Genomic DNA, 20198 nt, shown 5'->3' with positions numbered 1-20198 from the left:
TGTAAGATGGTTTCATTCATGCCCTTGAATACTTACTATTGTGCAGTGTATTAAGTGATTGAAAAAGATTAGTAGACAAGACACAGATTCAGCTTTTAAGCAGCTTACAGTTTAGTGAATTAGCAATCAGGTAGTATTTATAACATGTGATAAATACAAAGCCAAAATTCTATTGCATCATGTGAGGGACGATTAGTACTCTTGTGGAGGACCAAGGAAGCCTTTCTGGAAAATGTATACAGAAACTGAAACAGACAAGTGTAAGATAGCATTCTAAACAAAAGGAAAAGCACGTAATGTGCCTAAGGAGAGAGGAAGATCCTAAAGGCTAAAGTATTTTGGTATGGCTAGAACCTATTTAAGGGTGAAGGTGGCAAGTGCTGAAAAATGCAATTCCTTTATTATGGTGGTACTGTTGTTAGACTGCAAACAATGCTAAAGAAAAAATATAAATAGAATAATACAATCTTAGATTTGGAAGAAATTTTAGCCACGATTACTAGCCTCATGTGTTAGGCATACTCTCTGGAACATCATTGACAGGTGATCATCACATCCTTTTCTTAAACAATTACACCAACAGGAAGTCACCATTTCCTGGGAAGCCCATTCCACTGCTAGACATTTCATTCAATAAATATTTCCTTGGTACCTCGTGTGTGTCACAGCCCAGCTAAAGGTTCAAATGCTGAACAAACTAGACATGGAGTCTATCCACAGGAAGCTTTTAATTAAAGGTGATACAGCTGAATCATCAATAGTTACAATACAGAGTGGTGAATACTACTTTTAATCTATTTCACAAATATTTAATGTGTCGGGCACTATTTAAAATGCTTGGACAATAGCAACTCATTCAAGTCATACAAATCTTAAGAAATAGTTATTATCCCTTTAACAGATGGAAAAACTGAGAAAAAGAGAAATCAAATTGCCTGAGGCCACCCAGCCAGGGGGTGGTAGAGCTACTTCTGTTTTGTTTTGTTTTTACCAAGTCCTTTTCTAAAAATAGACTCTATTTTTTAATAGCAGTTTTAGGTTCACAGCAAAACTGAGAGGAAGGTACAGAGATTTCTCATGTACCTCCTGCCCCCACACGTACATAACCTCCCTCATTATCAACATCCCACAACAGAGTAGTACATTTACAGTTGATGAATCTACATTTATACATTATTCCCACCCAGAGTTCATAGTGTATGTTAGGACTCATTCTTGGTGTTGCACATTTCATGGGTTTGGATAAATGTATAATGTCATGTTTCCAGCATTTAGTATCATATAGAGTAGTTTTACTGCCTAAAAATCCCCTGTGTTCAGACTATTCATCTCTCCCTCCCTCGTAACCCTAGCAACTACTTATATTTTTACTGTCTTCATAGTTTTGCTTTTTCCAGAATGTTATATAGTTGGAATCATACAGTATGTAGCATTTTCAGATTGGCTTCTTTCACTTAGTAATATGTGTGTAAATTTCTTCCATGTCTTTTCATGGCTTGGTACCTAATTTCTTTTTAGCACTGAATAATTTTTCATTTTCTGGATGTACCAACATTTCTTTATTCCAGTAGCTATTGAAGGACACATTGGTTGATTCTAGGTATTGGTGTATTATTCTGTTCTCATGCCACTAATAAAGACAGACCCAAGACTGGGTAATTTATAAAGGAAAGAGGTTTGATGGACTCACAATTCCACATGGCTGGGAGCCCTCACAATCATGGTGGAAGATGAAGGACGAGCAAAGGGACATCTTACATGCTGGCAGGCAAGAGACCATGTGCAGGGGAACTACCCTTTATAAAACCATCAGATCTCATGAGACTTATTCATTACCATGAGAACAGCATGGGAAAAACTTGCCCCCATGATTCAATTACCTCTCACCGAGTCACTCCCATGACACGTGGGGATTATTACAATTCAGGGTAAGATTTGGGTGGGGACACAGAGCCAAACCATATCAATTTGCAAAGGAACACAGTTGCTATAAACATCTTTGTGCAGGTGTCTGTGTAGACATAAGTTTTCAACTCCTTTGGATAAATACCAAGAGCATGATTGCTGGATCATATGGTAAGTGCTATTGTTTGGATATTTGTCCGTTTCAAAATTCATGTTGAAACTTAATCCCCAATGTAACGGTATTGAAAGATGGGGCCTTTAAGAAGTGATTGGGTCTGTCCTCATGAATGTATTGACCCATTCATAGATTAATGGGTTAATGGATTCATTTAGCCCCTTTACCATGTGATACTCTGTGCTGCCTTGGGATTCTGCAGAGTCCCCAGTAGCAAGAAGGGCCTCACCAGATATGGCCCCTTGACTTTGAAATTCTGAACCTCCACAATTCTAAGAAGTAAATTCCTTTTCTTTATAACTTATCCAGTTTCAGGTATTTTCTTATGAGTAACATTAAACAGACTATGACAGTAAGTATAATGTTCAGTTTTTTAAGAAACCACTAAACTGTAGTCTGAAGTGGCTGTGCCATTTTGCATTCCCACCAGTCATGAATGAGAGCTCATGTTCCTCCACATCCTTGTTAGCATTTGGTGTTGCCAGTGTTCTGGATTTTGGCCATTCTGATAGGTGTGTAGTGGTATTTCATTGGTATTTTAATGTGCATTTTCCTGATGACATATGATGCACCTTTTCATATGCTCATTTGAGTACTATGTATCTTCTTTGGTGAGGTGTCCATTAAGGTTTTTGACCCATTTTTAAATTAAGCTGTTTGTTTTTCGACTGTTGAGTTTAAAGAGTCTTTGCTTATTTTGGGTAATAGTTTTTATTGCACATATCTTCTGTGTTTTTCTCCCAGGCTGTGGCTTGTCTTTTCATTCTCTTAAGAATGTCTTTTGCTGTGTAGAAATTTTTAGTTTTAATGGCACCCAGCTTATCAATTTATTCTTTCATAAATCATAACTTTTGTGTCGTATCTAAAAGATTATTGCCAAATTAAAGATCATCTAGATTTTCTCTTATATAAACTTCTATGAGTTTATACTTTTGCATTTACATTTAGGTCTGTGATCCATTTTGATTAATTTTTGTTAAGGGTATAAAGTTTGTGCTTAGACTGATATTTTTTTCTTATTTATGGACATTCAGTTGTTCCAGAACCGTTTGTTGAAAAGACTACATTTGCTCCATTATATTGCCTTTGCTCCTTTGTCAAAGATCAGTTGACTTGATTTATGTTGTTCTATTTCTGAGCTCTCTATTCTGTTCCATGGATTTATTTATTTCTGCTTTCACCAATACTATACTGTTTTAATTACTGTATTTTTGCTATTGTTTGAATGTGTCCCCCTGAATTCATGTGTTAGAAAATTAATACCCAATACAACAGCATTGAGAGGTGGGATCTTTAAGAGGTGATTAGGTCATGAGAGCTCTATCCTCATGAATTGAATTAATGCCATTATCACAGGATTGGTAAAATATTGAGGGAGTGAGTTCCTGATAAAAGAGTGGGTTCAGTTCCCTTCTTTTGCACATATGCCTGCACTCTCTTGCTCTGTGAACTCCTGCCATCAGATGACACAGCCAGCAGGTTCTCACCAGATGCAAGCTCCTCAATCTTGGACTTTCCAGCCTCCAGAACTGTAAGAAATTGATCTTTGTTTTTTATAAATTACCAAATATCAGACATTCTGTGATAGCAGCACAAAATAGACTGAGACATGTACCCTTATAGTAAGTCTTAATGTCATGTAGTGTTAGTCCTGCAACCTTGTTCTTCTCATCCAATGTATTGGCTGTTCAGTTTTTTTTTTTTTGCCTCTTCATATAATCTTTAGAATTATTTTGTCGATATCCACAAATTGCTGAAATTTTGACTGGGGTTACATTAAATCTATAGATCGAATTGGGAATTACTGATATCCTAACAATATTTAGTCTTTCTATTTACTAACAGGGAATATTTCTTCATTTATTTAGTTCTTTGATTTCTTTTATCATACATTTGTAGTGTTCCTCATATAGATTTTGTAAATAGTTTGTTAGAGTTGTGACTAAGTATTTGTTCGTGTGTGCTAAACGCTATTACATTTTTTATTTTAAATTCTACTTGTTCGTGGTTAGTATATAGGAAAGTAATTTAAAGTAACTGACTTTTCTATATTAACCTTGTATCCTGCAACCTTGCTAAAATCATTGATTAGTTTCCGAAGTTTGTTGATTCTTTGGATTTTGTACATAAATAATTATGTCATTGGCAAACAAAGACATTTTTCTTTCTTTCTTCTCAATCTATAAACCTTTTATTTTCTTGTCTTATTGCATTAGCAAGGACTTCCAGTATGAAGTTGAAGAGCAGTGATTAGAGCGGTATCTTTGCCTTGTTCCTGATCTTAGTGAGAAAGCTTCCTGTTTCTCATCATTAACTTTGTAGTTAGCTATAGCTTTTTTTGTAAATATTGTTATCTTTATCAATATCTCAAGGAAGTTTCCTACTATTGCTAGTTTATTGAGAATTTTTGTCATGAGTTCATTTTGGATTTTGTCCAATGTTCTTTCTGCATCTATTGATATATGGTTTTTCTTCTTTAGTCTATTGATGTGATTTATTACATTAATTGATTTGCAAATTGAACCAGGCTTGTATACCTATGTCTGAGTTCATTTTCTGCTGCTTATAACAGAATACTTGAAACTGGGTAATTTATAAAGAAAAATATTTAATATTTACAGCTATGGAGACTGAGAACACAAGGTTGAGGGGCTGCATTTGGTGAAATACCTTCTCGCTGTTGAGAACTCTGCAAAGTCCTGAGGCAGTGCAGGGCATCATATGGCAAGAAAGTTGGTCATGCTAGCTCTGGTCTCTCTTCCCCTTTTTACTAAGCCCTTTAGTCTCACTCCTGTGATAACCCATTAATCCATTAACTCATTAACCTATTAATCCATTAATCTGTGAATGTATTGGTTCATTCTTGAAGGCAGAGCCCTCATAACCCAATAATCTTTTTAAAGCCCCACCTTTCAATACTGCCTCAATGGAATTAAATTTTAACATGAGTTTGGAGGGGACAAATATTCAGACCAGAGCAATCTGGAATAAATTCCACTCCATCATGGTGTGTAATTATTTTTATACATTGTTAAATTCAATTTGCTTAGTATCTTGTTGGGGAATTTTGTATCTACGTTCATGAGAGACATTGATCTGTAGTACTTTTTTTTCTTGTAATGTTTTTGCAGGATTTTGGTATTAGGGTGGGTGTGGAGTTGTTTATAGTATTGCTCAGTTATCCTTTTAATGTTCATCAGATCTGTAGTGATGTTCTTTCTTTCATCTCTGATATTGATAATTTATGTCTTTTCCCTTTTTCTGTTAGCTTGGCTAGAAGCTTATCAATCTTATTTATGCCTTAAAAGAACCAGCTTTGGGTTTTATTAATTTTCTTTATTAATTTTGTTTATAATTTTATTGATTTCTGCTCAAATTTTTATTATTTCTTCTGCTTTCTTTGGGTTTAATTTGCTCTTTCTTTCTAGTTTCTTACAGTGAAAGCATATGCGATTTTAGATCTTTCTTGTTTTCTAATATATTTTTTCAGTGCTACAAATTACCTCTAAGCAATGCTTTGCTGCATCCCACAGATTTTGCTAGGATGTTTTCATTTTCATTCATTTAAAAATATTTTCAAATTTCTTTTGATATTTTTTCTTTGGACCATGTGTTATTTAGAAGGGTGCCATTTAATCTCTTATTTTGGAATTTTATGGTTATCATTCTGTTATTGATTTCTAGTTCAATTACTAGTGGTCTGAGAGGAGGCATTACATGACTTCTATTCTAAATTTATTAAGGTGTGTTTTATGGTCCAGAATATAGTTTATTTTGGTAAATGTTTCGTATGACATTGAGAATATGTATTCAGCTATTGTCAAATAATGTATAGATGTCTTATTACATCCAGGTGATTGATGTTGTTGACTTTATGTCCTTACTGATTTTCTGCCTGCTGAATCTATACATTTCAGATAGAGGTGTTTTGAATTCTCCAACTATAGATAATAGATTCATCTATTTCTTCTTGTCATTCTATCAGTTTTGTCTCGTATATTTCTATACTCTCTTGCTAGGTGTATGTACATTAAGGATTGTAATGAGCCACTATGCCTGGTCAGCACTTGAAATTTTAAGGAAATAATACTCTAATTCCATATGCTTTTTGATTTAGATAAAAGCTGGCAAATTTAAAAATGTATTTTTAATCTACATTGATCATGGAGTAAGACTGAAGATACTGAGATGTATTATTTTGTTCTCTGTATAGATGTTATTAGAAACACTGTTTTTATTTTATTTTATTGACTCTTTCTCATTGTTGTTTCTTTTCTATACATACTCAATTGATTTTTTCTATAATTCAAATTTCAGATTCAGATAATTGTGCATGAGAAGCATTAAGAGAAAACCAAAATGATCCACACGTAAAAGCTAACATTGAAAGGTAGAAAGATAGACTTTACTTCATTAAAATGTAAAATAGGGCAACTGAGAAATTTGCTAGATAAATGTCCAAGGATTAAAATCCTAGATGCACAGGGAGCCATTCAGATTTCCTAAGAGGCCAGGTGTGGTGGCTCATGCCTGTAATCCCAGCACTTTGGGAGGCTGAGGCAGGCAGATCATGAGGTCAGGAGATGGAGACCATCCTGGCCAACATGGTGAAACCCTGTCTCTACTAAAAATACAAAAATTAGCTGGGTGTGGTGACACATGCCTGTAGTCTCAGCTACTCGGGAGGCTGAGGCAGGAGAATTGCTTGAATCCGGGAGGCAGAGGTTGCAGTGGACTGAGATTGTGCCACTGCACTGCCACCTGGCAACAGAGTGAGACGGTCTCAAAAAAAATAAAAATTTCTTAAGAGAGTGAATAACAGCAGCACCATTAGAAAAATAGAGGTGGAAAATGAACCGGTAATTTACCAAAAAAAAAAAAAAAAAAGGCTAAATAACAGTGTAGTAGAAATATTCATCCTGCATCTACTCTTCACATATAGGTATGATGGACTATATATAACTAGATTCCAGGAGGAATTTGGACCTCTGGAACTAAAGTATCATTTGTGTTCATTTGTTTTCATGCTGCTGATAAAGACATACCTGGAATTTGGCAATTTACAAAAGAAAGAGGTTTGATTGGACTTAGTCCATGTGGCTAGGGAAGGTCTCACAATCATGGTGGAGGGCTAAAGGCACTTCTTACATGGTGGCAGCAAGAGAGAATGAGGAAGAAGCAAAAAGCAGAAACCCTTGATAAACCCACCAGATCTCATGAGACTTATTCACTATCATGAGAATAGCACAGGAAAGATGGGCCCCTATGATTCAATTACCTCCCCCTGGGTCCCTCCTACAACATGTGGGAATTCTGGGAGATACAATTTGAGTTTTGTGTGGTGACACAGCCAAACTATATCAGTCTCTAAAAGACCAAGCCATAAAATTGAGTATAAATCTGAGACTATTTATATTAAAATTTGACTCCTGAATGCACATTAGTTCTGTATTCATTAAGTCAATATGAAGTATGGTCATATGTTTGAAACCACTTCCTGTAATCTTTTCATCAAAGGTGAAAATAACATTCCCTAGCCTTTCTTAATAACTCTCAAACAATATATTGGTAAATTGGAATGTAGTTTATGAAAATATGTTTAGCTTTATTAGTAGTTCAAGGAATAAAAATTAATAGCATCTACCTTACTGAGAATTATTGAGGGAATTACATAAGTTATTATTTGTAAGGCACTTAGGCCTTGGCATAGTGCAAGCATTACTGTTAGGTATTACTATTATTAAGTTTAAATTCTCTTATTTTCACTCATTGAATTCACAAGGACTAAAAGTAATTATTAATACTTAGCATGGTGCCAGATACTATGCATGCTTAATAAATGTTTTTTTATATTAGGTTTCATGAGAGCATGCTTAATAAATATTTATTGAGTTATTCTTATAATAATCAATGTAGTTTCCCTAGCTGCAAGAAGCAAACCCAATGAATATAACTATAGGTGAGTTGCTGGTAGTTTTAGTCTGGAGGACATTGGCAAGTGATATGTTGTTTTCCTGAGAGAAAATGGGAGTTCCACTAAAAGTAATGATAACAGAATTTATTTATTTCCCCTGCTACAGTTAGTGATCACAGGTAAATTTAATTACAGTTTAAATTACCTAGTTTTAACTAAGCCAACCATCTCAAAATGATCACATATCCTGGAAAAATTGCTGAGAGGAAATTGCCGATTCAATATAGTTGCCAAGATACAAATGCAAGCAAATAATATAAAACTGTCAGAAGTGTTTCTTCTTATATTCCTGGCATAAACATCTCTTTAACACTTATTTTTAAATTTATTTCTACCTCATCCTTTTTAGGTTCAGTCGTTATGTATTTTGTAATGTATTACTTTATTATAAAAATATACATGGTACATTTAGTTCAATGTACATATAGTACCTTTTGATTTAATCTAAGGGTTACTACTTCCACATTTGTTAGATAATGTCCTATTCTGGGTATGTTTTCTTATGTACTAGGAAACCTCTCAGTCTCAGGCAAACTAGGATTTTTGGTCACTCTACAATTTTTTTTTTTTTTTTTACTGAGCGGGATGTATCATCATCATCATCATCATCATCATAAACTACAGAGAATACTGTTTAAACTATCTCTTCACCATTTCTCCCAAGAGGTAGAAAACTGGCCCAACTATTATTGACAAGTCTGATTTCTTTGTCTCATATTTTGAAGTGATTCAGCAAATTCTGGGAACACACGCTTATTTGAGTTTGACAACCCAAACTTGTCCTAGCAGGACAAGAGAATCTCCAGAAAAATGCACTACTTAAATCTTGAGTTAACTATTCTCAGTAGTTTGAAAAAGCTAAGCCTAGAGCAGTTTGTCTAGCAATTCCAAACTAACTGAAATAGGAGGGTTACTGAGAGTTGCTATTAAGAGTCTACTCAGAGTAAAGGAACCTCAAGCAATGACAGGCTTCCCAAGATGTCCTGTCAAGAGGCTGTTGTTAAGATCATAAGACAGGCTTCCCAAGATGTCCTGTCAAGAGGCTGTTGTTAAGATCACAAGAAATAAAAAAGACATATCCTTGGCCCAGAATCTTCTCTTCTTGACAGTAAGAGGAAGACCCACTAATAAGATGGAGACGCTCTGCCTTTCTAGCCTCTGCTCATAGCTTTAGCATGGACCAAAGTCCTGTGAATAGACTCCATTTTCTGAGAACTGTCATGACTTGAAAGTTCCTATAGCAGTGCTAATTTAACACTCTTTGACAAGTACTTCATCAGGGAATATGCTTCTGTAAAAAAATTTTAAATTTTAAATTTTAATCTGACTTAAAGAAAATCATATGCTCTTGAATGAATAAGAAGTATAAGGGGATAAATGAGTAATGATATTAAAAATCAGAGGATGTTTTAATTATTAATGAAAATGTTTAATTAAAAATCCGTGAAGATAACAAAATGATAAACAATGCAATAGGTAGAAAACTCTACATACATGTGAATTTACCTTTAGGTTATTTCATACCACAAGTTAAAAAACAAGTAATTATGAATGAGAATTTTAACGATGCAATAGTTAAACAAATAGCAAAAGCTTATATTACTAAAAAGATAAGACTCTATATGCATGATGTCAAATAGCAATGTAATGGTTAATTTTGTGTGTCAATGTGGCTAATCTACAGTGACCATTTGTTTGGTCATACTAGTCTAGATGTTGCTTTAAAGATTTTTTTTTTGTAGATGTGATTAAAATTTATAATCAGTTGACTTTAAGTAAATCAGATTATCCTTTTTGATGTGAGTGGATCTCATTCAACCAGTTGAAGGCCTTAAGAACAAGGATGAGTTTTTCTAAAAAGAAATCCTGCCTCCAGACTGCAACATAAAACATTTTGCCTGAGTTTCCAACATTTGGACTAGACACTGCAACAGCAACTCTCACTTAAATCTCCATCCTGACAGCTTACCCTAAAAATTTCCATTTGTTAGCCCACAGGATCCTGTGAGCCAATTACTAAAAATCTCTCTCTGCCTCTCCCCATCCCACTCTACCTCTTCCCCTTTCTCTCCTTCTCCCTCTCCGCGTCTCTCTCCCCTATTGGTTGTGTTTCTCTGGAGAACCCTGACAGATATAAGAAGACTTAAATATAAAACTACTTGGCTTCTTTATAAAAAATAGCACCAATTGGCCAGGCGCAGTGGCTCATGCCTATAATCCCAGCACTTGGGAGGCTGAGGCAGGTGGATTGCTTTGAGTTTAGGAGTTCAAGACCAGCCTGGGCAACATGGCAAAACCCCATCTCTACAAAAAAAATGCAAAAATTAGCCAGGCGTGGGGGCACGCGCCAGTAGTCCCAGCTACTCGGGAGGCTGAAGTGGGAGAATTGCTTGAACCTGGTAGGTGGAGGTTGCAGTGAGCCAAAATTGCACCATTGCACTCCAGCCTAGGTGACAGAGTGAGACCCTGTCTCAAAAAGAAAAAAAAAAGTATCAATCACCCAGCTATGTGGAAATTCCTAGATATCTGACAGTATATAGAAAACAACGTTCAGCTCTATTAAAAATACATTTAAAATGATTAAAAATAGTACATATATATACACGCACACACACACACACACACACAAATATGTCTGTGATGGTTAATATTAAGAATCAACTTGATTAGATTGGAGGATGCAAAGTATTGTTCCTGGGTGTGTCTGTGAGAGTGTTGCCAAAGAAGATTAACATTTGAGTCAGTGGACTGGGAAAGGCAGACCCACCCTCAGTGTGGGTAGGCACCATCCAATTGGCTGCCACTGTGGCTAGAATAAAACAGGCAGGAGAAGGTGGAATGAGCTGACTTACTGAGTCTTTCAGCCTTCATCTTTCTCCTGTGCTGGATGCTTCCTGCCCTCAAACATCAGACTCCTGGCTCTTTGACTTTTGGACTCTCGGACTGACACCAGTGGTTTACCAGGGGCTCTCGGGCCTCTGACCACAGGCTGATGGCTTCATTGTAGGCTTCCTGATTTTGAGGTTTGGGGACTTGGGCTGAGCCACTGCTGGCTTCTTTGCTTCTCAACTTACAGATGGCCTATCATGGGACTTCACCTTGTGATTGAGTGAGTCAATTCTCCTTAATAGACCCGTTTCATATATGCACATATCCTAGTAGTTCTGTCCCTTTAGGGAACCCTGCCAAATACAGATTTTGGTACAAGGAGTGGTTCTAGAGGAATAGAATTTTAAGGATTGATTTCTTTAGTTGGTTTTGGAGTTTCTGGAGTTGGATGCTTAATCTGATTAGACCCAAAGCAAGCAATATACCTTCACTGTCCTACCTGGGGGTATATCAGCTCTCCAGCTTTGTGTCCTAATCTTGTTTGCAGAAATATTGATCACTTTTCCCTTTCACAAGATATCACACTGGCCCATTACATTGATAACATAATGCTGATTGGATCCAGTGAGTAAGAAAAAGCAAACACACTGGACTCACTGGTGAGACATTTGCATGCAAGAGGATGGGAAATAAACCCCATTAAAATTCAGGGACCTTCTACCTCAGTGAAATTCCTAGAGGTCCAGTGCTGTGGGGCCTATGGAGATATTCCTTCTAAGGTGAAAGATAAGTTATTGCATTTGGCCCCTCCTATAACCAAGAAAAAGGCACAATGCTTAGAGGGCCTATTTGGATTTTGCAGACAACACATTCCTCATTTGGGTGTGTTACTCTGGCCCATTTATTGGGTAACTTGAAAGGCTGCCAGTTTTGAGTGTGGGTCTAGAATAGGAGAAGGCTCTGCAACAGGTCCAGGCTGCTGTGCAAGCTTCTCTGCCACTTGGGCCATATGACCCAGCAGATCCAATTGTGCTTAAGGTGTCAGTGGCAGATAAGATGCTGTTAGGAGCCTTTGGCAGGCCCCCATAAGTGAATCACAGTGGAGACCTCTAGGATTTTGGAGCAAAACCCTGCCATCTTCCTCAGATAATTACTTTCATTTTGGGAGAAAGCTCTTGGCCTGTAAGTGGGCTTTAGTAGAAACTGAACGTTTGACTATGGGTCATCAAGTTACCGTGCAACCTGAAATGCCTATGATGAACTGGGTGACCCGTCTAGCCATAAAGTTGGGCATGCACAGAAGCATGCCTTTCTGACCCATCTAGCCATAAAGTTGGGCATGCACAGAAGCATTTCATCACCAAATGGAAGCAGTATATACATGATGGGGTACAAGCAGATCCTGAAGGCACAAGTAAGTTACATGAGGAAGTGACTCAAATGCCCATGGTCCCCACTCCTGCCATCCTGCCTGCTCTCCCCCAGCCTGCATCGATGGCCTCATGAGAAGTTCCCTGTGATCAGTTGACAGAGGAAAAGAAGACTAGGGCCTGGTTTACAGATGGTTCCGCATGATATGCAGATACCACCTCAAAATGGACAGCTGCAGCACCATAACCCCTTTCTTGGTATCGCTGAAGGATGCTTGTGAAGGGAAATCTCCCAGTGTGCAGAACTTCAAGCAGTGCACCTGGCTGTACACTTTGCTTGGAAGGAGAAATGGCCAGATGTATGATAATATAGTGATTCATGGGCTGTAGCCAATGGTTTGGGTGGGTGGTCAGGGACTTGGAAGAAGCATGATTGGAAAATTGATGACAAAGAAATTTGGAGAAGAGGTATGTGGATGGACCTCTCTGATTGGTCAAAAACTGTGAAGATATATGTATCTCATGTGAATGCTCACCAAAGGGTGACCTCAGCAGAGGAGGATTTTAATAGTAAGTGAATAGGATGACTCATTCTGTGAACACCACTCAACCTTCTTCCCCGGCCACCCCTGTCATCACCCAATGGGCTCATGAACAAAGTTGCCATGGTGGCAGGGATGAAGGTTACACATGGGCTCAGCAACATGGACTTCCACTCACCAAGGCTGACCTGGCTACAGCCACTGCTGAGTGCCCAGTGTGGCAGTAGCAGAGACCAACACTGAGCCCTTGATATGGCACCATTCCTTGGGGTGATTAGACAACTATCTGTGGCAGGTTGATTGCATTGGACTGCCTCCATTACAGAAAGGGCAGTGATTTACCCTCATTGGAATAGACACATACTCTGGATTTGGGTTTGCCTATCCTGCACACAAAATGCTTCTGCCAAGACTACCATCCGTGGAATCGCAGAATGTCTTATCCACCATAATGGTATTTTACACAACATTGCCTCTAACCAAGGCACTCACTTTATGGCTAAAGAAGTGCAACAGTGGGCTCATGCTCGTGGAATTCACTGATCTTACCATGTTCCCCATCTTCCTGAAGCAGCTGGATTGATAGAATGGTGGGATTGCCTTTTGAAGTCATAACTACAATGTCAACTAGTTGACAATACTTTATAGGGCTGGGGCAAAGTTCTTCAGAAGCTATATATTCTCTGAATCAGCATCCAATATATGGCTCAGTTTCTCTCATAGCCAGGATTCATGAGTTCAGACATCAAAGTGGCACCACTCACCATCACCCCTAGTGATCCACTAGCAAAATTTTTGCTTCCTGTTCCCATGACATTACATTCTGCTGGTCTACAGATCTTAGTTCCAGAGGGAGAAATGCTGCCACCAGGAGACACAAGAAGTATTCTGTTAAACTGGAGGTTGGGATTGCCACCTGGTCACTTTGGGCTCCTCCTACCTCTAAGTCAACAAGCTAACAAGAGTTACAGTGTTGGCTGGGGTGATTGACTTAAACTATCAGGATGAAATCAGGCTGGGTATGGTGGCTCACGTCTGTAATTCCAGCACTTTGGGAAGCTGAGGCAAGTAGATCACCTGAGGTCAGGAGTTTAAGACCAGCCTGGCCAACATGGTGAAACTCCATCTACTAAACATACAAAAATTAGCTGGGTGCAGTGATGGGCACCTGTAATCCTAGCTACTTGGAAGGCTGAGGCAAGAGAATTACTTGAACCCAGCAGGCAGAGGTTGCAGTGAGCCAAGATTGTGCCACTGCAGTCCAGCCTGGGCGACAGAGACTCCGTCTCAAAAAACAAACAAACAAAAAACCAAAAAAGATGAAATCAGCCTACTACTCCATAATGGAGGTAAGGAAGAGTATGTATGGAATACAGGAGACTCCATGGAGCATTTCTTAGATTTGCCATTCCCTGTGATTAAGGTCAATGGGAAACTAACAACCCAATCCAGGCAGGACTACAAATGGCTCAGACTCTTCAGGAATGGAGGTTTAGGTCATTTGACCAGGAAAAAAAGTTCATGACCCACTGAGGCGGTTGCAGAAGGCAAAGAGAATACAGAATGAGTAGTAGAAGAAGGTAGTCATGAATACAATCACGTGACCAGTTGCAGAAACGAGGAATGTCATTGTCATAAGTATTTTCTCCTTATTTTGTTAAGAATATGTTTGTGCATGTGTACGCTTGTACTAAGAAAGTATCTTCATTTTATTCCCTCTATTTTTCCTTTATCATGTGACATAAAGTTTATTGACTTCATTTAGACATTTAAGTGTTGTTAACTTTATGTAATAACATTTAGGTTAACGATGAGAGCACTTCCAGTTGTACAAAGGATAGCTGTAAATTAGACATAATTATAGCCTTATTATTGTCTTTATTTAGAGATTATATATGATTTCAGGAGATGTGTATTTTTCAAGTAGACAAGGGGTAGATTTGTGATGGTTAAGTCAACTTTATTGAAGGATGCAAATTGTTGTTCCTGGGTGTGTTGTGAGAGTGTTGCCAAAGGAGATTAACATTTGAGTCAGTGAACTGGGAAAAGCAGACCCACCTCAATGTGGGTGGGCAACATCCAATCAGCTGCCAGCGTGGCTAGAATAAACCAGGCAGGAGAAGATGGAAGAGCAGACTTGCTGAATCTTCCAGCCTTCATCTTTCTCTCATGCTGGACACTTCCTGCCCTCAAACATCAGACTCCAGGCTCTTCGTCTTTTGTACTCTTGTATTTACATCAGTGGTTTACCAGGGGCTCTCAGGCCTTCAGCCACACACTGAAGGCTGAATTGTCGGCTTCCCGACTTTTGAGATTTTGAAACTTGGACTGAGCTACTGCTGGCTTCCTTGCTCCTCAACTTACAGATGGGACTTCACCTTTCGATCGTGTGAGTCAATTCTTCTTCATAAATTCTCTTTTATACATGCATATAACCTAGTAGTTCTGTCTCTTTAGAGAGCCCTAATACAGTAGCTGAAGGAAGCTGGAGCTTGCCTTAGTTGAGAAGAAAAATAGATAATTTACTTCACAGGAGTCAACAATTCAGCAGTGATGATTTTGAAAACTGAATTTATTAAATATTTTTTTCTTCAGAAAAAAGAAATGCCAGAATTGAATAATTCTCTGGTTTGTAGAGATGTTGTTGCCTATACTAATTTTGTATGGCTTTTAAAAGATATGCTGTTAACATCCTGTTATTTTCTATGGGGCATATTTAAAAATAAATCTCCAGAAGAGTGTGACTTTAATTTGCAGAACATACATTTACTTTTTAAAGGTTGAAAATTTAGTTAATTTTCCTTTTGAATTTAATTCATGGATTTATTCCCCCAACCATTGATTATGTCCATAATGTATAACATTATATGCTATCTGAAAAAACTTTCCTCAGTAACATTTTGTTTCTGAATGATGTTGATGGTATTCATAAAGGAAACTGCTAGTATATAAGGAAACTAATATCTGAAATGACTTTAGTTCTCTAAATGTACTATAACTAAAATGCAAATCCATTCTCATTAGAAAATTAAAGAGTGGAACACTTTGGTTATACATATGGATTTGTAATTTAAAATAATCTTAAGACTTTATTCTACTGCCATCCATTTTCCATACTACAATACATTTTCTGAGTTAAAAACAAACATTAAATTTAGGTGTCAGGAAAGAGTGTAGAAGATTCAATAAAGAATCAAACTGATGATAAGTTAAACAATAAACTATTCTTTTATTTTAACATTTGATAATTTCTTTTGTATATAAATGACATTAAAAGATTCTCAGAAGAAGAAAACTTAGGCTGAATGGATTAAAGGCTATCTGCTGAGGTGCTCTCCCCATTGGCTTCAGAAATGGATTTTCTGTCAAAAATGAAAACAAAACCAGAATAGTTAAGAGTTCAATTCATTTTCAATGGGAGGAAATAATCTGATTAATACTAAAACATTTTGATACATACGATTAGGTATAATAAGTTGTGGAGTCCCTAAAGTAAAAATAGAAGTTAATATTATAAAATGTTATAAAACAAGAAAAGATATTTCTTTGCTTTTGTGGCTTTTAGAATAAGACAATCAACTAACAAAAATTAGTTTGACTTTTTAACGAGAAAATGAAACCTTCCTACTCAGTCCTACAGTATTTAAAACTCTTTATGATGCTTCCTACCAACAGTGTTATGTCAACAAATATTTCTTTTTTTTTTTTTTGAGACGGAGTCTCGCTCTGTCGCCCAGGCTGGAGTGCAGTGGCGGGATCTCAGCTCACTGCAAGCTCCGCCTCCCGGGTTTACGCCATTCTCCTGCCTCAGCCTCCCGAGTTGCTGGGACTACAGGCGCCCGCCACAACGCCCGGCTAGTATTTTTTTTGTATTTTTTAGTAGTGACGGGGTTTCACCGTGTTAGCCAGGATGGTCTCGATCTCCTGACCTCGTGATCCGCCCGTCTCGGCCTCCCAAAGTGCTGGGATTACAGGCTTGAGCCACTGCGCCCGGCCCCCTCTCTGTTGCCCAGGCTGGAGTACAGTGGCGCGATCTCGGCTCTCTGCAAGCTCCGCCTCCGGGATTCACGCCATTCTCCTACCTGAGCCTCCCGAGTAGCTGGGACTACAGGCGCCCGCCACCACGCCCGGCTAATTTTTTGCATTTTTGGTAGAGATGGGTTTCACCGTCTTAGCCAGGATGGTCTGGATCTCCTGACCTCGTGATCCACCCACCTTGGCCTCCCAAAGTGCTGCTATTACAGGTGTGAGCCACCGTGCCTGGCCATCAACGAATATTTCTAAAACACCTCTTGTGTTGAAGGCACAAAAGTTAAAAACAGACAAAGCTATAAAGTAGTTAACTTTATTTTTCCCACTCTTTCATTCCCAATTCAAGTCCCTGAAGAAAGGTAATTTGTTCATGTTGAATTTTCTGTATGCCAGAACTATTCATTAACAATCTCATTCATTTCTGTAATGTTCCTTACTCCAAATATTTCTCAATGTCTTTTCCACATCAAACTTTCCTCCCCAGTTTACCATTCTAATAGCATCTAGCACTTCATTAGGAAATAATCTACTTAAAAAAATAATTAATTTTTTGACTTCCTACTACATATTCAGCATGATTCTAGCTTTGGATATAATGGTTACCAGGAAAAAATAAAATCCCTTTTATTGTGGAAAAACGAGGAGAGAAAAATCTATACTCAATTTTAAAATTAAATAAATAAATGAGTAAAAATGATAATGTCAGAGAGCAATGAATGCTACAAAATATAAACTGGGTTAAATGATAGAAAATTTGGAACTTAGTTATAGTAATAGCTAAAATGTATTGAAAAATTACTTTTTGGGAGGCTTAAATAATTTTGTGTATTTAATCAAATGTAATTCTCTTAATCACCTCTTGAGTTAAACCATCTGATTCCAAGGTCTATATATATCACTGTTATGCTATATTTCCTATCTCAAATAAGCAGCAAACCAAGATAAAATATGTTTTCTAATAAAGACTGATCAACAAAAAAGAGAAAAAGTACAAGTCAAAAGTAATAGGACATAAATGAAACATAACTACACACGAAGTACATATAAAAATATGAGTATTTCATTGAAATGTGGATAGAACAGAAAATTTGCCAAAGTCTTCCACAAACCCAAATATCCCATAATGATTTAAAAAAATTAATGAGTAATTAAAATTACACAGAACACACTTGCATTAGAACAAAATAGCTTTACAGAGAATGTCTCCTAAACATTCAAAAATTAAATAATCAGAATCTTATACAAACTGTAACCAAAATACTAAAGGAAAAATTATTTCCAAATGCCAACTTTTTAAAATGAGGCTAATACAACCTTGAAGTCAAAATCAAGGAAAAATGCAGGAGGAAAATTATATGGCCAGCACAATTCTAAAAATAAATGCAAAAAATTGTAAATAAAAAGTTAACAAGGATCTAGTCATCTCTTAAGGAAACCTCATGACCAAATTGGATTTATCACAAGAATGAAAGAATAACGTAATATTGTATTACTGGGACATCACTTAACTCCTGATACCTTTTGAAATTTTACAGTGTAGCTGTGTTATATTAGAAACCCTTTGATACAGTTTACAACTGTAAGACATTAAAAGGAAAGAAATAGCATTTCAAGAGATGGAGGAAAAAATTGTTAAAGTTAACATTTATTCAAATTAAAAACTCAGCAAAATAAGGAAAAGAGAAAACTTTTATAACCTGGCAATGAAGACCAATGAAAATAATCTAAAACAAATATACACAATGGTGAAACATTGTCTCTGAATTCAAGAATAATAGAAGGGTGTGTCTACTGTTACAGCTTATGCTCAACATTGCACTGGAGAAATGAACTGTCTGTTAATATTTGTGAAATAAATAATGAATATAAAGATTAGAAGAAAGAACAAAACTTGCATTATTTTTAACAGAAAAATGATTTGTCATCATATAAAATCCAAGAAAATCAATAAACTGTCAGAAATAATAAGAGAGTTTGGTAAAACTGTTAATAGACTAATATACAAAAGCATTTACATTTTTTAAGCCAATAAATTAATTATAAAATAAAATTCTAAAATATTTATAATAGCAAATATATTACAAAAAGGAATATAATTTAATGTGCAAGACCATCCTGTGGTACACGATGTGGAGATGGAAGATGGTTATATTGATGACTCCGATCCTGTGTGGGCCTAGGCTAATGTGTGTATTTGTATTTCAGTTTTTAACAAAAAGTTTAAACAGTAAAATAAAAATTGTAAGTGGAAAAAAGCTTATAGAATAAGGACATAAAGAAATAAAATACTTAGCTATAGAATATGTTTGTGTTTTAAGCTAAGTGTTACTACAAAAGAGTCAAAAAGTTCTTTTTTTTTTTCCTCCTAGGAAGTTGTTGTTTAGGATCCTAATTCTAGTTTAGAGGTGCATTCTAAAGGATCTTGTCCATTGCCTTTTTCTAAAGCCAAGGAGAACCCCTGCCTTTTGGGTAACCTATTTGGTTTCCACTTTGGAGGTATATTCTAAAGTGTCTTCTCCCTTAATTTTTCTCCCAAAATTAATCTCAATTGGCTTGTCTGCGCATTTTTGTAAGAAACTTAAACTTTCATTTTTATAGATAAATGAGAGACCACCTCAGCTCTGAAGAGAAAGGACATTTTGTTACTCCCAGCTGCAAGCTGCCCCTTGGGTGACTGGGGGCTGAGTGGGAATCGTCTGGGTGGTTTACCCCTTTTGCCATGCAGGGGCCCTACGGGGAACCCTCAACAAAATTAGTTTTAAAAGACTCATTCAAGAAATGCATATAGAGCTGTTCACTTGGCATTTTTAGCCTTCTCAGAGGTGATAGACCTCTGGAGAGAGAAACTGAGACACATAAGCAGGTGGAAATGACTCATTTGTAAAACACTGCAGTCTTATCCAAAATCAGCACACATTGATCTACCACACAAAAAAATCCTAGGCCACAGCTCCATTCCTCCTTTTAAGAAAAAAAAAAAGTGGGCAACAATCTGAAAATGAGGAAAGACAAGGAGAATGATCCACTTTGGGGCGCCCTGTGAGTTTTAGGGTGCCTCTCTTTGCGAGTGTTTGTGCAAAATGAAAAAGTTTGAGGGCATGCCAAGATTACTAGTACTCAAACTAGTTACATATTATGGTCTGTTTTGCACATTTTAAGCTGATGGACAAATTACATCAAAGAAAAATTCACAGCCCAAAGGTCAATCTGCAACTCAAGAGTTCCTAAGTTCTCTACTTCTCTATTTTCTTTTCTGCCTGCTTTAAATCTGCTGTTACTTTTCTACTGAGACAAAACCCACTGTTTAGATCCAATCTTCTTCCTTTTTGTAAACCAGTGAGTTCGTATTAATATCTTATGGCTAGAGTTCT

General features: G+C 36.9%; 1 protein-coding gene across 2 annotated transcripts in view; it reads right to left on the bottom strand.

Moving 5' to 3' along the window:
- Nucleotides 1-15857: 15857 nt before the first annotated feature.
- The window catches only part of GLIPR1L1 (GLIPR1 like 1), a 38238-nt gene continuing 33897 nt past the window's right edge, over nt 15858-20198 (bottom strand). Inside the window, exons 5-6 of one of the 2 annotated variants that reach the window (XM_003906796.5) lie at nt 16256-16282; nt 15858-16157 (exon numbers count right to left, since the gene is read on the bottom strand). In XM_003906796.5, the coding sequence (XP_003906845.1) occupies nt 16066-16157; nt 16256-16282 (119 nt within the window). In that variant the 3' untranslated portion in view covers nt 15858-16065. The remainder of the gene's footprint in view (nt 16158-16255; nt 16283-20198) is intronic. The other variant, XM_003906797.5, reaches the window with a different exon arrangement.

The sequence above is a fragment of the Papio anubis genome, chromosome 9 (assembly GCF_008728515.1).
Source record: "Papio anubis isolate 15944 chromosome 9, Panubis1.0, whole genome shotgun sequence".
Classification (NCBI taxonomy): domain Eukaryota; kingdom Metazoa; phylum Chordata; class Mammalia; order Primates; family Cercopithecidae; genus Papio; species Papio anubis.
This window is presented reverse-complemented; position numbering and strand designations above follow the sequence as displayed.